The following is a 14,466-nucleotide window of genomic DNA, read 5'->3' on the forward strand; positions in this document are numbered from 1 at the left end:
AGAAAGGTTATCCATAACCACCCCACGGGCTTATTATGCCGTTAGAATTATTAAACCTTGACCGGCAGAAAGAGGTTTTTGTAATCTGTCTGCACTTCCAATCGATTTTTCTGTCCAAGCAGCGTCCCCAAGACCCGTTCCCTACCCGCTCCCAGTTTACAGCCCCCCCCCCCCCGCCCCGGTCCCCAGACTACGAGTTCAAGCACAGACCAGGAGGGCAGGAGGTGTGCAACACCAGAGGCCGGGGGCAGGGTGCCGGGCACACGGCCCAGCCACCAGGCACGCGGTGTTCCCGCTCTGCACCCGGCCCTTTCTCGTGAGAGGTGGCGCGGGGCTCACGGAGGCGGCTTCTGGGAACCCGGGCGGGCGGCCGTGTGCACAGCCCCGCGCCCCGCGCGGCCGCGGGTGATTCAGCACGGGGCGTGTGCAGGCAGCGGCCGGCGGGGCGGGCTTTTGCACTCGCCCCGGCTCCTTCCCGCTATAAAGGGGGCCCGCGGCGCGGCGCTCCACTACGCCCTCCCGAAGGGACTCCAGGTTCTCGTGCAGCTGTCTCCGGACTCCAGCCACCGCTTCTCCTCGCTATGGATCCCAACTGCTCCTGCGCCACCGGTAAGGAGATCCGCGTCGGGGTCTCTTCCTGGCCACTTAGTTTTGGGGTGCTAACTGCCCTTTCCCAAAGCCTTCTATGCACTTCTCTCTAGTCCCCCTTTCTATCGATAAGGGGTCGGACTTCATAGCTGGTCTCGGTTCCCAGGGGTTGGTTGTGGAATTGAGACTCGAACCTGGGCTGCCCGCATGCGTTCCGGCTTCGAGTCCAGGGACGGTTCTCACTGCTTGCCTTTCTCCTTCAGGTGGCTCCTGCACGTGCGCCGGCTCCTGCAAATGCAAAGAGTGCAGATGCGCCTCCTGCAAGAAGAGTGAGTGGAATCTTTACTCTTACACCCCCTACCCGCCCCTACCTACCCACCCCTATCCTCTATACCCCGAGGGGAATTTAAACTGGACAGCTGATGCCCGCCCCCTTGCGGGGGGAAGGTGCTGCCTGTCCCCGACCACCGGAACCCTTAATTCTGTGTGCCCAGCGCTCATCTCTGCCGCCTCCTTCCCTTGCCCAGGCTGCTGCTCCTGCTGCCCCGCCGGCTGTGCCAAGTGTGCCCAGGGCTGCGTCTGCAAAGGCGCTTCGGACAAGTGCAGCTGCTGTGCCTGATGACCGGGAGAGCCTGTTTCCGATGTAAATAGAGCCACGTGTACAAACCTACAGCGTTTTTTTGGTGCTTTTGTTTTGGGTACAACTCTGAGCCGTTTGCTACATTCCTTGTTGTTGATTTTTTCCCTATAAAATACATGAATTATAATAAAAGTTGTCGACTTTATTCTCGCTCTGTTTTCCTTTGCCTGTCCATGAGGGCTGGGGTGGGGAATTCGATGGGAATGGCAGAAACCTGTTTCCTGAACACAAATGTTAATTCCCTAGAAATTGAGTGCCTTTAAGGCAAGCTAGGTGACTTCGCAGAGCTATGCCTTCCGTAAAATGGAAGGGCATTATGCCAGAGGATATAAAGGCATGAGGGCCCTCTGTTCTCATGCCAATTTTGCTGTTATGTAATCTCTATTCCAAATGTGGGGCTTGAACTCACGACCCAGAGATCAAGAGTCGGATGCTCTCCAGACTGAGCCAGGCAGGTGCCCTGTCGATCCAGACTTTATGCTCCATGGTTTCTCTGCCCAACCTCAGTTCCTCATGGATTCTAGGCTTGAAAGTGACTGCAGGAGGTGGGGGGGGAACCCCCCCCCGTTCAAATCCTACCTGGGGCTTCTAAAAAAACTATCTGTGGTAAAGGTCCAGTTTCTACTTTATATCCATCTCAAACTAAACCTTGGGTAAAATCGTATACATGTATATAACTTTATGCAAATGCCAGAAAGAACAATATAAGCCCGTGTTCTTAGGCTGAGCACGCATAATTTTAATGAATATATGAAGAGCAAGTAAAAGATTTTAAAAAGCTGCACACACATACTTTCACTGAAGGTTCCACTGAGCACTAGAGAGAATTCACAAATGCCCCGGGCCAGGACCACACACCTAGAGGAGCGCCGCCCAGATCCCCCTCTGCACGGGGAACTTGGCCTGCTCCCCACCATTGTGCCACCGACGGGACACCCTGTACCCCCGAGAGCTCCCTGTTGTGACTTGGCTTTGAATCTTTGGAAGTTCCTCCCTAGGTCAGGCTGGAATCTGTCCCTCCAGAATCCAGTTGTCCTTGGCAACTTGAAACCAACGAAGTGACGAGGGAACTGGAAGGAAACATCCAGCCTGTTTCCCAGCGAGAGGGAGGGGACGTGAGAACTGGTTCCAGATGAAGCAGTTCAGGTCTCCCCGTGCAGGGGGATGGCCAAGTCTGTGCTTTGCAGGGTGTGGTGGTGTTTACTAGGCAGGAGTGAGGCCCAGTGTGACTTGTAATTAAGGCCAACGGTTAGTCCCCCTGGCTATTTGTGGAGGGAATTGTTATTTGATGTTCAATCAAAGGGAAAAGGGAGTCATGTGGTCCGGAGTCAGGACCATGCTCGCCTGCAGGTGCCTGGTGTGAAAAGGGGATTTCAGAAGGCTGCTGGTGTTGGTCCAGGGCATGGTCTTTGGTGTCAGGAAGTCTAGGGCACAGCCTACTTTGCCGCAGGTGGCCGGGGCAAGCTGCTTGACCTCACTGAGCCTCCATTTCTTCCTTTGTAGAAAGGAGATTCTATCTCTATGTGGGGATTAAATGACAGTGTCCTGGCTCCTGGCCAGGGCTTAATAAACAGTGGTCATTATGCCACACTGACATTCATGGAGACGGAATCCTGTTGGATCCCAATAAGCTCTTGGGGAAAGGGTCATTAGTTTGGAAGCGTTACTCTGGGTTGGAGATTAAGGATAGAATTGGAAATTTGCTAACCTGTGCTAGGGGGAGAGTGGGTACCTCCTGCCGGATGTCCCCAGGGACAAGATGCTGCCACAGCATTTGGACAGACACAAAAGTCTTCACCATCCTTCCTGTCATTTGGTCCTCAGCAATCAGTGAGAGAGTGAACATGCAGGGGCTAGAGTGATTGTGCTGTCTTCAGAGAGGTTAAGCAACCTGCCTAAGGTCACACAGCTCCTAGTCAGGGGTCTGAACCTAGACAGCTGGCCTCATGCCCTGTCCACAGCTGGCTGATGATGATTTAGCACTGCGTGCTAAATATTGCTTCTCACCATTCAAAGGTGGAAGAGCCCTTGGAGTTGGACCAGTTGTGCCCCAGCTTGAGAGATGGGAAACGGAAGCCCAGAGAGGTCACAGAGCTACGCAGGGGATCTGACTGCCAGCTCAGTGCTCTTCCCACGCTGCCTCTGAGCCAGGCATTCAGTGTCCTCACCTTTCACGTGAAGTCGTGGTGCAGGATGGTCGTGATGCCACGATGCTGCCTCAGCCCGTGTGAATGCAAATTGCACCCGTGTCCCTTACAGCCACGTGACATACACCTCTCTGGCTTAGCTTCCTCACCTCTAAAAAGGGCAAAAAAAAGGCATCTGGCTCAAAAGATTGAGTGAGTTAATACATGTAAAGAACTTAGAACAGTGTTTGGCACACGATGAGTGTCTATAAATATTAGCCACTTCTTCATTATTATTATGCGTAGCATACGGGGTATTTATTTACCTGCAGACAAATAGCCCAGGCTGGGATGCCCGGTTATGTTTCCTGTGTGCCCTTTATCAACCACATAAGAATATGACTTATGGGCCAGAGAGCATCATTCAATCTCCCCCACACAATTGTGATCCGCATTACAGGTAGAAAGCCATGAGGAAGATGTTCTGTGCCTTATTTCAGACACCAAAAGACACCTGCCAATTCTTTTATCACCTATACCATATTTTATTTAACATTGTACTTTGAAGCGATTCGTATTTTCTTGAATTTATATGAAAAGTAAACTGTTTATCCTTACTGAAAACGAGAATCACTTATTCTAGACATAGAAAATAGCCAGAAACGCATATCTAGTATATAAGGATATAATATATAAATATATATATTTCTCTTACGGATCACTTTTTTTGCTACCCGCGGTTGATGTGGCAGCCTACTCTTACTGAAAAGGTTTCAAGCAGTAGGGAAGTGTAGACACTCCAGGCCAAAGACAGGCTTATCATGGACCTTCTCTTTCCCTTAGAACCCTGTCTGGATCCATCAGAGTACAACTTCCTAACTGTGGGACCCTGGCTAAGTAACTTAAGACTTCTGTGTTGTAGTTATCCATTAAGAAAAAGTGCTCAGAGTAATAGTAATTCCCTTTTGGGATCTTTGTGAGGGTACACAAATCAACAGTGAATATAACGTGGCCTGGCACGTACTAAATGCTGCTTAATTCTCAGAATGTAGAAATGGAAATAACCGCTTTCCTACTTTGTTATTTACGGCCGGGTCTCCCTATCACCTTTGAGAGATACCCATCTCACCCTCTGGGAACAGCCGGGAGGCGGGTACCCCGGGGGCTGTGGGGAGCACTAGTTTTAACGCAAAGAAGTCCGGCGCCATCGCGCCCATATATCCGTTCGGCGGTGCAGAACCGAAAGAGGCAGCGGTCTGTGTCCGCCACACAGCATTAAAGGGCCTGAAAGCCCAGGCCCATGAGGGCACACGGAGAAGACGGGCCAGGGCAGGCAAAGGTCACATCCACCGCCCGTCCTCTGCACACAACTCTCTCAGGTCGCTCTGCACACCCACCCTAACCCCAGGCCCGGGTCCTGAGGCAGAGGCCGAGGTTGCACACGGGCTGCGGGAAACGGCGACCCCGGGGACAAGTGCACGGGGCCGGGGGTGGGGAAGGCGGCCAGGACCCAGGCACTGGGTTCCCGGAACACACGCGGGAACAGGGGAGGCTGCCGACCTCGGGGAGACCGACAGAGGGCGGGCAGGGGGGCTGGGACACCGCGCGGTGCGCAGTGAGCCCAGCAGCCCTCGGGGACTCGTGCGCCCGGCCCGGCGCGGTGCACACAGCGCGGCCAAGGCCACGGCGGGCCGCGCGCTCTCCGCGGGGCGGGTGCAAGGACGGGGGCGGGGCCTTTGCGCCCGGGCCGCCCGCTCCGCCTATAAAGTCAGCCCGCGGCGTCCGCGCTACAACACGCTTTTTGGCTGCTGCTGTGTCGTATTCTCTTCACTGCTTTGGACCTCTGACCTCGCCTTGATTTAATTCGGAATGGATCCCAACTGCTCCTGCTCCACTGGTAAGAGATCCCCGGCTCTGAGCTTTAGGGGACACCCTTCCTAGGCCCGGGATTAGAGGGACGCATGTTAAGGGCTGCAGCTGAAGTAGCTTCCCGGTATCCTCACGTGCTGTACCTTGGTCCTCGCCAAGCCCCGGAGAGCATTTCCGTTCTTCCCTTGGCTTGATTTTAGAGTTGAGGGTATTGCGGTCACGTCGAGGTCCCCTGTGGGTCGGGGACTGCTGGTCTGGGACCTCGTGGTCTGTCCAGGTCTCGGAGCTGCCAGGCCTTGATGGCAGGAGAGGACCTTGGGTTCTCAGGATTCAAAAACCTACGGCCCTGACCCCCAACCCCAGCCTGCTTGGGCTGAGTCTGGAGCTTGGGATCTTCCTTGCGGAGTCATCTGGAAGGGACCTAAGCTTTCCTAGCAGCAGAAGAGAGAAAGTGGGGCTTCCCTAATGACCTGCCCTGGGTGAGAGAGGAGCTGCCAGGGCTGGGCGCTGAGCGGACGCCGGAGGGAGCGCTTGTTGCCCGACTGCTGTGGCTCCCACATGGCTCTTCTGACGCCCCCTTCTCTCCCTTGCAGGTGGCTCCTGCACGTGCGCCGGCTCCTGCAAATGCAAGGAGTGCAAGTGCACCTCCTGCAAGAAGAGTGAGTGTGGTAGGGTGTTCTGTGGGGTGTGGGGACTGGGCTGGATGGGAGGGGGGGAGCCCCGAGCTCAGCAGGCGGGAGCAGGCCAGTGACCCAGCATCTCTGCATCTCCTGCCCTGAGCCCCTGACGCAGCATTGGAGCTGAAATGGCGTGTAGATGATTTGAGTCCCAACCTCATCCTAGAACAGGAAGACTGAGGCCCGGGTCTGGGTCTTCCGCTTCTGCCTTCTGAGCCCTCCAGTGTCCCGAACACTTGGTGTACATGAGCTTGGGGACCGTGTGGGCTTTCTCTGACCTGCTGTAGCCCTTTCATGTGGGGACAGCCCAGAGCTCCCGTGGCCCTCCTGGGAGCTGCTAGGCAGGGGCACCCCCTCTGTGATGTTGAGGACTTTCCATCAAGATGTGTGGCTCTGGGGGGCAAGGGACCAGCCTCCATTGTCACTGGAGGCCCTGTCACTGTGTCTCCAGGCATTCTGCCCTGTCTTGGAATCAGATGGAGGCGGGGCAGCCTTTTCCAAGTGGGTAGAACCCAGTTTCTAGCCTGTACTGGGCCTGCGCTTAGGCAGGGGTCCCTGGCCCTGTGTGCTCTGATCCTCTGGCTTTTCTCGCCCAGGCTGCTGCTCGTGCTGCCCCGCGGGCTGTGCCAAGTGTGCCCAGGGCTGCATCTGCAAGGAGGCATCGGACAAGTGCAGCTGCTGTGCGTGACGTGGGGGAAGCTGTTCCCGGTGTAAATAGAGCCACGTGTACAAACCTGCAGTTCCAAAACATTTTTTCATGCTACCCTGACCTGTTTGCTACATTCCTGTTTTTATGAAATACATGAGTTAGAATAAAAATTGTTGATGTTATTCTGGCTATGTCTGCATTCGTGTTCTTTGGAAAAAAGGGACTGCAAAACCATCGTGGCTGGGGTGGGGCGTGCAGAGACCTGGTTCTGGACCCAAGGATTGGCCCTTAACAAACTGCCTTACACAGGTCAGGTGACCACTCCGTCAGCTTTCTTGGCTGAAGATGAAAGTATTTGGATGACACATGGGTATGGGGTGGACACAGTTTCACTTTATTCTCCTTGGAAGTGTTGTTCTAGAACTTCCCAATTTCTATTACTCTCAATTCCCTGCCAAACTTAGGTCCTCACGTTAGGCTTCAAAAATACTGAGATGAGAGGCTCCTGGTTGGCTCAGTTGGAGTGTGCAACTCTAGATCTCGGGGTTCTAAGTTCAAGCCCTACATTAGGTGTAAAGATTACTTAAATCCTTAAAAAGTACTTGGGGGGATGGACTCCCAATTCCCCCCTTGGCTTCTAAAATGCTTGAGGGACCAATTTTTATTTTCTAACAGATTTAAACGTTGGCAAAATAAAAATTCTTAACAGGCACAATGTGCAAACCCCTGTTTTGATTCAACAAATTTCAGTTAAGTATATGAGGAACCAAATAATTGAAAAATCGCAAAGTATGCATTTATTCCGAGGGTGCACAGAGCACTAGGAAATTCACAAGGTGTGTGGACCACCTTGAGCAGCACTGTCCTCAACATCCCCACAGGGGATCCATCGGTTTGAGCTGGTGTCCAGCCATTTCCCAGCGAGAGGGAGGGGACGGGAGAACTGGTTCCAGATGAAGCAGTTCATGTCTCCCTGTGCAGGGGGACAGCCAAGTCTGCGCTTTGCAGGGCGTGGTGGTGGTTATTCGGAGTGAGGCCCTGAGTGAATTGTAATCAAGGCCAACGGTTAGTCCCCCTGGCTATTTGTGGAAGGAATTGCTACTTGATGTTCAATCAAAGGGAAAAGGGAGTCATGTTGTCCAGAGTGAGGACCATGCTCGCTGCCGGCAGGTGCCTGGTGTGAAAAGGGGATTTTAGAAGCCCCTGTGTGTCCAGGGCATGGGCTTTGGTGGGTTCACAGCCTGCTTTCCCACTTTCTGGCCATCCGACTTAGGCAAGTTGTTGGTCCTGGTGAGCCTCCATTGCTTCACGTATAAAAAGGAGATTATTTTGCAATGTGGGAAATTAAATGACATAGTGGCCTGGCTTCTAACTAGGACCTAATAAACAGTGGCCGTTATGGTCCCTACTATATTCACACTGACGTTTGTGGGGGGAGACTACTTCCAGCTCCCAATAAGCTCCAGGGAAAGGCCCGTTGGTTTGGAAGCATTACTCCGGGTTGGAGGCTAGAGATGGGATTGGAAGTTTGCTGACCGGGACAGGGGGCAGTGTGGATAACCAGCAATCAGCCCCTCAGGACAGGAGGCTTCCACTGCATTTGGAAAGACACAAGAGTCTTTCCCATGCTTTAGGTCATTCGATCTGTACAGGAATCAGTGAGAGAGTGACCATGCAGGGACTGAAGTGATTGTGCCAATTTCCAGAGAGGTTAAGCAACCTGCCCAAGGTCACCCAGCTCCTAGGCAGAGTTGTGAACCTGTGTACTACAGCTGATCTCACCTGCGGGCCACAACTGGCTGGTCATGACGACACTGGATGCTAAATCCTGCCTGTCATTTTTCAGAGCTGGAAGGGTCCTTTGAGATAGTCTAGTTGTGCCCTATCTTGAGGATGGGAAACCAAAGCCCAGAGAGGTCACAGAGCTATGCAGAGGACCTTCCCACGCTGCCACTGTGCCAGGCGTTCAGTGTCCTCATCGTCCACGTGAAGTCATGGTGCAGGGTGGTGGTGGGTGAGGCCATGATGCCGCAGTCAGCCCTTGTGAGTGCAAATCCCACCCGTGTCACAGCTGCATGACATAAACCTCTCCGTGGCTCAGTCTCCTGCACTATAAAAAGGGAAAAATAATAGGGTGTGGCTCTTAGAATGAAATGATGCAAGATTAAATTAAATTAATTAAATCTTAGAAGTAATGCAAAGAAATTAGAATGATGCCTGTACACAGTGAGTAATTCACATTAGCTCTTATTTTATTAATAGCATTCATAGCTTTGATGATATTTCCTACTTCCAGACAAATGAGCCCAGCCTGGTGGGCTTAGCTGCATGTCCTGTATTGTCCTTATCCACCCAAAGAGCATGTGACCAGTTGCCCAGAGAGAGTTTTCCTCTCTTCCCACGAAAGAAGGATCTGCATTAGGGATATAAAGCCATGACCAAGACAGCCTGTGTCCTCCTAATAGACACAGAAGGATGCCTGCCGTTTCTGCTGTTCTGTGCACCAGTATTTTACTTAAATTTTCTTTTGAACAATTCATATTTCCTGAAATATGTTTATATGAAAAGCAAACTCTTTACCACTCCTGAAAACGAGACTTTACTTCCAGACATAGAAATATATATATATATATATATATTCCTTTTGTATCACTTTGTCACTCCCAGGATTGAGCTTGAGACAGTAGGCAGGTGCTGAAGACACACCTCTGGGCTGAAGGGAAGTGTTATCATCTACTTTCTTTCCCTCCGGGAGTGGCCGGGAAGCAGATCCAGGGCACCGCTCCCTACCACTGTGACCCTAGGTTAGCTACCTTAAACTCCTGCTCTGCATCCACTTCTGCCTTTGGGAAACTGGCTCATAACTAATGTCCCCTTTAGGATTGCTGTTGGGGTCCAAAGAGCCAAGTGATACGCACTACAAGTGATAAGACTACACACTGTAGTTCTCTGGAATACTGAAAGGGACAGAACCGCTTGTCTTGCTTTGTTACATGATGCCAGGTCTGCCTATAATCTAAAAGGATCCCTTCTCTGCGGGGGGGGGGGGGGGCGGGGGGGTCATCCCATACCTTGGGACCCTCCACCCTGAGTGGGGTGAATGGGCAGGGCTGAGGAGAGCCCCTAGAAAGTGTAGGCAAAGGAGCACCAGGACAAACGTGCCCACACATCCCTTCTGCCTTGGTGGGGAGAAGGAAGGGAAGGGAACCCGAAGCCTGAGCTCAGCGCCCTGCTGTCTACAAGAGCTGCGGCTGAGGGCCCAAGATTGGGACCTGTACAAGCAACGCCTGGCCAGGAGCAGAGGAGGAGGTCACTAAATGCTACGTAATTCTTGGAATGTGGAAGGGAAATAACCGCTTTCCTACTTTGTTATTTACGGCCGGGTCTCCCTATCACCTTTGAGAGATACCCATCTCACCCTCTGGGAACAGCCGGGAGGGGGTACCCCGGGGGCTGTGGGGAGCACTAGTTTTAACGCAAAGAAGTCCGGCGCAATCGCGCCCATATATCCGTTCGGCGGTGCAGAACCGAAAGAGGCAGCGGTCTATGTCCGCCACACAGCATTAAAGGGCCTGAAAGCCCAGGCCCATGTGGGCACACGGAGAAGACGGGCCAGGGCAGGCAAAGGTCACATCCACCGCCCGTCCTCTGCACACAACTCTCTCAGGTCGCTCTGCACACCCACCCTAACCCCAGGCCCGGGTCCTGAGGCAGAGGCCGAGGTTGCACACGGGCTGCGGGAAACGGCGACCCCGGGGACAAGTGCACGGGGCCGGGGGTGGGGAAGGCGGCCAGGACCCAGGCACTGGGTTCCCGGAACACACGCGGGAACAGGGGAGGCTGCCGACCTCGGGGAGACCGACAGAGGGCGGGCAGGGGGGCTGGGACACTGCGCGGTGCGCAGTGAGCCCAGCAGCCCTCGGGGACTCGTGCGCCCGGCCCGGCGCGGTGCACACAGCGCGGCCAAGGCCACGGCGGGCCGCGCGCTCTCCGCGGGGCGGGTGCAAGGACGGGGGCGGGGCCTTTGCGCCCGGGCCGCCCGCTCCGCCTATAAAGTCAGCCCGCGGCGTCCGCGCTCCAGCACGCTTTCTGCCCGGTGCTGTGTCGTATTCTGTTTCCTGCTTTGGACCTTGTCCTCACCTCGATTTAACTCGAAATGGATCCCAACTGCTCCTGCTCCACCGGTAAGAGACCCCCGGCTCTGAGACTTAGGGGGCACGTTTTCCCGGCCTTGACCGCGTTTTCTCGGGGTTAGAAGGGCGGGTGTTAGGGGCTGCCCCTGAACTGAAGTAGACTCCGCACGTGCTGTGCCTGGGTCCTCGTCAAGCTCCAGAGAGCATTTCCGTTTTCCCTTTGTCTCGAGTTTAGAGTTGAGGTTACTGCGGTCACGTCGAGGTCCCCTGTGGGTCGGGGACTGCTGGTCTGGGACCCCGTGGTGTGTCCAGGCCTTGGAGCTGCCAGGCCTTGATGGCAGCTGGGGAGATGCCGTCTCAGCGTTGAAAACCTACGGCCCTGACCCCCAGCCCCAGCCTGCATGGGCTGAGTCTGGAGCTTGGGATCTTCCTTGCGGAGTCATCTGGAAGGGACCTAAGCTTTCCTAGCAGCAGAAGAGAGAAAGTGGGGCTTCCCTAATGACCTGCCCTGGGTGAAAGAGGAGCTGCCAGGGCTGGGCGCTGACCGGCCGCCGGAGGGAGGGGGCTCATATTACAGCCCGACTGCTGTGGCTCCCACATGGCTCTTCTGACGCCCCCTTCTCTCCCTTGCAGGTGGCTCCTGCACGTGCGCCGGCTCCTGCAAATGCAAGGAGTGCAAGTGCACCTCTTGCAAGAAGAGTGAGTGTGGTGGGGTGTTCTGTGGGGCGTGGGGACTGGGCTGGATGGGAGGGGGGAGCCCCGAGCTCAGCAGGCGGGAGCAGGCCAGTGACCCAGCATCTCTGCATCTCCTGCCCTGAGCCCCTGACTCAGCATTGGAGCTGAAATGGCGTGTAGATGATTTGAGTCCCAACCTCATCCTAGAACAGGAAGACTGAGGTCCGGGTCTGGGTCTCCCGCTTCTGCCTTCTGAGCCCTCCAGTGTCCCGAACGCTTGGTGTACATGAGCTTGGGGACCGTGTGGGCTTTCTCTGACCTGCTGTAGCCCTTTCATGTGGGGACAGCCCAGAGCTCCCGTGGCCCTCCTGGGAGCTGCTAGGCAGGGGCACCCCCTCTGTGATGTTGAGGACTTTCCATCAAGATATGTGGCTCTGGGGGGCAAGGGACCAGCCTCCATTGTCACTGGAGGCCCTGTCACTGTGTCTCCAGGCATTCTGCCCTGTCTTGGAATCGGATGGGGGCAGGGCAGCCTTTTCCTAGTCGGTAGGACCCAGTTTCTAGGGACAGAGCATGCCATCCTCAAGCCAGGGTCCCCTGGGTCTGGGGGCAGGGTCTGTACTGGGCCTGCCCTTGGGAAGGGGGTCCCTGGCCCTGTGTGCTCTGACCGTCCGGCCTTTCTCGCCCAGGCTGCTGCTCGTGCTGCCCCGCGGGCTGTGCCAAGTGTGCCCAGGGCTGCATCTGCAAGGAGGCATCGGACAAGTGCAGCTGCTGTGCGTGACGCGGGGGAGGCCTGTTCCCGGTGTAAATAGAGCCACGTGAACAAACCTGCAGTTTTTTACTTTTCCATGCTACCCTGACCCAGTTGCTACATTCCCGTTTTTTTGAAATCTTTGAATGACAATAAATTCATCAGACTCTTCTGGCTCCAAGATCTGGTGGTGTGTTGGGAAGATGGGACTTGTTCTGGTTGGGCTGGAGGGGAAACTGGTTCAGGGGAGGTTAGAGGTGGGGTGGCCATGGGAAGTGGAGGTGGGGCGAGGTTCCTGTGGTCTGGCCTGGTCCGCCTCCTTGAGCTCTTGGTTTTTTGACTCTTCTTGACTTAGCTGTGACAGGGTTTCCCCCGCTACCTAGAGAGTCCCCGTCCATCCCTACCCTTTGTATCTGTGTCACTGCGTATATTCACTCAGTAGCCACCTATGGTGCGTCTGCTGTATACGTAGGCATTGGGTTGTCAGTGTTGAGGTCACATGGTGCTTCCAGATTGCTGGGGAGAGATCATTACTGAATGGAAAAATCACAGTGGCTGTGACAGAATGCTGTTGGGTGAGCCCAAGTGAGACCTCGCACGGAGAGCTGCATCCCTCTCAGAGGGGACAACTGGAAAGACCCTGATGGGGTCAGGGGCGGGTCAGCATGTCTGGCAAGTGTGTGAGGGGATGTTCGAAGGTCACTTTGGAGAGAAGAGAGCAGAGACCGTGTGTCTTACCATCTGCCTGACTTGCTACCTGGTTGCTCTCGGAATCAGATGAGAGTGCCACACCACGGTCCCATGTTCCCCTTCCCAGCCCCCATTCTGATTTCCTCTAAGGGTAAGGTGGCCCAGGGAACCTGGGTTTTAGTAAGTACCCAAGGGTTACAATCCACCGAGGCGGTCACGTGGGGCACTTGGTGAAATGAAATGAGCGTCTGCCAGGAAATCTTTCCATCCTGGTTGGAATTTGAAGCCAACTCCAACATAAGACTGCCTGAACTGGGGGCCTAGGGAACCTGGAGGTACCCGGTTGTCAGTCTGTGGAGGGAGTGGCAGGCAGGCTGTGGGGAATGTTTTTGTAGAGACTAAATCAGGCTGAAAGGGTGACCAGCCCCCCTTGGGGGCTCATATTACAGAAACATCACCCCGGTGTGGCTGGACTGGTGTCCCCGCCACCGTTTCCTGGGGAGAGCCTGGCACAGACCTCGTGGCTCCTGGTGAGGAGTGTGGTATGCTGTCGCGCTGTTTGGTCTGGAAGTCCTGGTGCCACAGTCCCAAGGGCGTCCAGAGGTTTCACAACTCCGCTGTTGGGACCTCAGCTGCCAGTCCTCTCCGTGGAAGGGTACAGCATGTTTTCATCCGGCCTGACAAACACCGAGATCCAGCTTGCAGCTCTTTATTGTTGAAGTCATGTGTGAAGTGGCATCCTCGCCTCAGCCCCGAGCCCCAGCTCCCCAAGGGGTGGGTCGGGTGTGACCATTCTGGCCTCAGTTGGAGAGATTCACTTACAATAGGCTTTTTAAAACATTGATGTGACTGCATCAGAACACCTGACTTAATTCCAGAAGTTCTTATCTTGATGAGCTTGTCAAGCAGTTAAGCATGGCCACCCTGGGGCCAGGCTGCCCGGCCAGACCCGTAGCTCTGCCACTTCGGCAAGTCACGTGGCCTGTTGGTGCCTCGTAGTTCTCATCTGTCAAGTGGGGGCAGTAATGGCGGCTACCCACAGGGTTGGGAGGTTCAGGTGGCCGACACAGTCGCTGCTCAAAAGAAGGGCTCCGAAAGGAAGTGCTACTTCCCTCTGGGCCAGGCGTGCTGACAATCAGGTGATCGGACGTGCTCTCTCCTGGATTCCAAGAGCACTTATTGTACCCCTACTGTAGGGAAACCGCTGTGCTGGGCACAGAGGAAGGTACTACGGAAATAAGACCCAATCTTTTTGCTGGAGGAAAGCTTATTCAAGTCCCTGGTGAACTCAGGGAGCGTTTATTTATCAGTTCAAGATGCAGCTGCGACGCTGGTGTCGGTGTGATTCAGTCTATCGGGTGGTTGAGAGAAAACCCTATTCACTCATTCATGCCTTCATTCATTCATTCATTCATTCATTCATTCATTCATTCATATGGGCACTTTGGGGCCAGAACTAATTGGAGAATTGGTGGATAGGCTGGACAAGTAGAGGGTTAACTCTCCCAGGGGAAACAGGAGGCTGGCATGACACCCCTGACCAAAGCTTCGTATTCAATGAACCAATCAGACCCTCTCCCCAGAGCAGCAGAAATTCAAGGTACGGTGGCAGGGACAAAAGGTAACCAGAGCTCATGCTGTAACTTGAGCTAGGTCGTGGGAACAATA

At 54.4% G+C, this 14,466-nt stretch overlaps 3 protein-coding genes across 3 annotated transcripts; all 3 read left to right on the plus strand.

Annotated features, from left to right (window-relative positions):
* Window positions 1-388: 388 nt before the first annotated feature.
* Window positions 389-1,373, plus strand: LOC113252266 (metallothionein-2). Its single transcript, XM_026494800.3, has 3 exons — window positions 389-609; window positions 852-917; window positions 1,116-1,373. Exons 1-3 carry the CDS (start codon window positions 582-584, stop codon window positions 1,205-1,207), a joined length of 186 nt encoding a protein of 61 aa, XP_026350585.1. The 5' UTR covers window positions 389-581; the 3' UTR covers window positions 1,208-1,373.
* A 3,760-nt stretch (window positions 1,374-5,133) lies between these two features.
* LOC125283289 (metallothionein-1) lies at window positions 5,134-6,736 on the plus strand. Its single transcript, XM_048223742.2, has 3 exons — window positions 5,134-5,251; window positions 5,817-5,882; window positions 6,497-6,736. Exons 1-3 carry the CDS (start codon window positions 5,224-5,226, stop codon window positions 6,586-6,588), a joined length of 186 nt encoding a protein of 61 aa, XP_048079699.1. The 5' UTR covers window positions 5,134-5,223; the 3' UTR covers window positions 6,589-6,736.
* Window positions 6,737-10,610: 3,874 nt separating this feature from the next.
* On the plus strand, window positions 10,611-12,284 carry LOC113252265 (metallothionein-1). Its single transcript, XM_026494799.4, has 3 exons — window positions 10,611-10,733; window positions 11,316-11,381; window positions 12,047-12,284. Exons 1-3 carry the CDS (start codon window positions 10,706-10,708, stop codon window positions 12,136-12,138), a joined length of 186 nt encoding a protein of 61 aa, XP_026350584.1. The 5' UTR covers window positions 10,611-10,705; the 3' UTR covers window positions 12,139-12,284.
* The last annotated feature ends 2,182 nt before the right edge of the window (window positions 12,285-14,466 follow it).

The sequence above is a fragment of the Ursus arctos genome, unplaced genomic scaffold (genome assembly GCF_023065955.2).
Source record: "Ursus arctos isolate Adak ecotype North America unplaced genomic scaffold, UrsArc2.0 scaffold_19, whole genome shotgun sequence".
In the NCBI taxonomy this organism is placed as follows: domain Eukaryota; kingdom Metazoa; phylum Chordata; class Mammalia; order Carnivora; family Ursidae; genus Ursus; species Ursus arctos.

Excerpts from the sequence above, each read along its gene's own strand:
- LOC125283289 (XM_048223742.2), top strand. The coding sequence starts at position 5,224 with ATGGATCCCAACTGCTCCTGCTCCACTG. Across the intron at positions 5,252-5,816 it reads CAACTGCTCCTGCTCCACTG|GTGGCTCCTGCACGTGCGCC; the intron begins GTAAGAGATCCC and ends TCTCCCTTGCAG. Across the intron at positions 5,883-6,496 it reads GTGCACCTCCTGCAAGAAGA|GCTGCTGCTCGTGCTGCCCC; the intron begins GTGAGTGTGGTA and ends TTTCTCGCCCAG.
- LOC113252266 (XM_026494800.3), top strand. The coding sequence starts at position 582 with ATGGATCCCAACTGCTCCTGCGCCACCG. Across the intron at positions 610-851 it reads CAACTGCTCCTGCGCCACCG|GTGGCTCCTGCACGTGCGCC; the intron begins GTAAGGAGATCC and ends TTTCTCCTTCAG. Across the intron at positions 918-1,115 it reads ATGCGCCTCCTGCAAGAAGA|GCTGCTGCTCCTGCTGCCCC; the intron begins GTGAGTGGAATC and ends TCCCTTGCCCAG.
- LOC113252265 (XM_026494799.4), top strand. The coding sequence starts at position 10,706 with ATGGATCCCAACTGCTCCTGCTCCACCG. Across the intron at positions 10,734-11,315 it reads CAACTGCTCCTGCTCCACCG|GTGGCTCCTGCACGTGCGCC; the intron begins GTAAGAGACCCC and ends TCTCCCTTGCAG. Across the intron at positions 11,382-12,046 it reads GTGCACCTCTTGCAAGAAGA|GCTGCTGCTCGTGCTGCCCC; the intron begins GTGAGTGTGGTG and ends TTTCTCGCCCAG.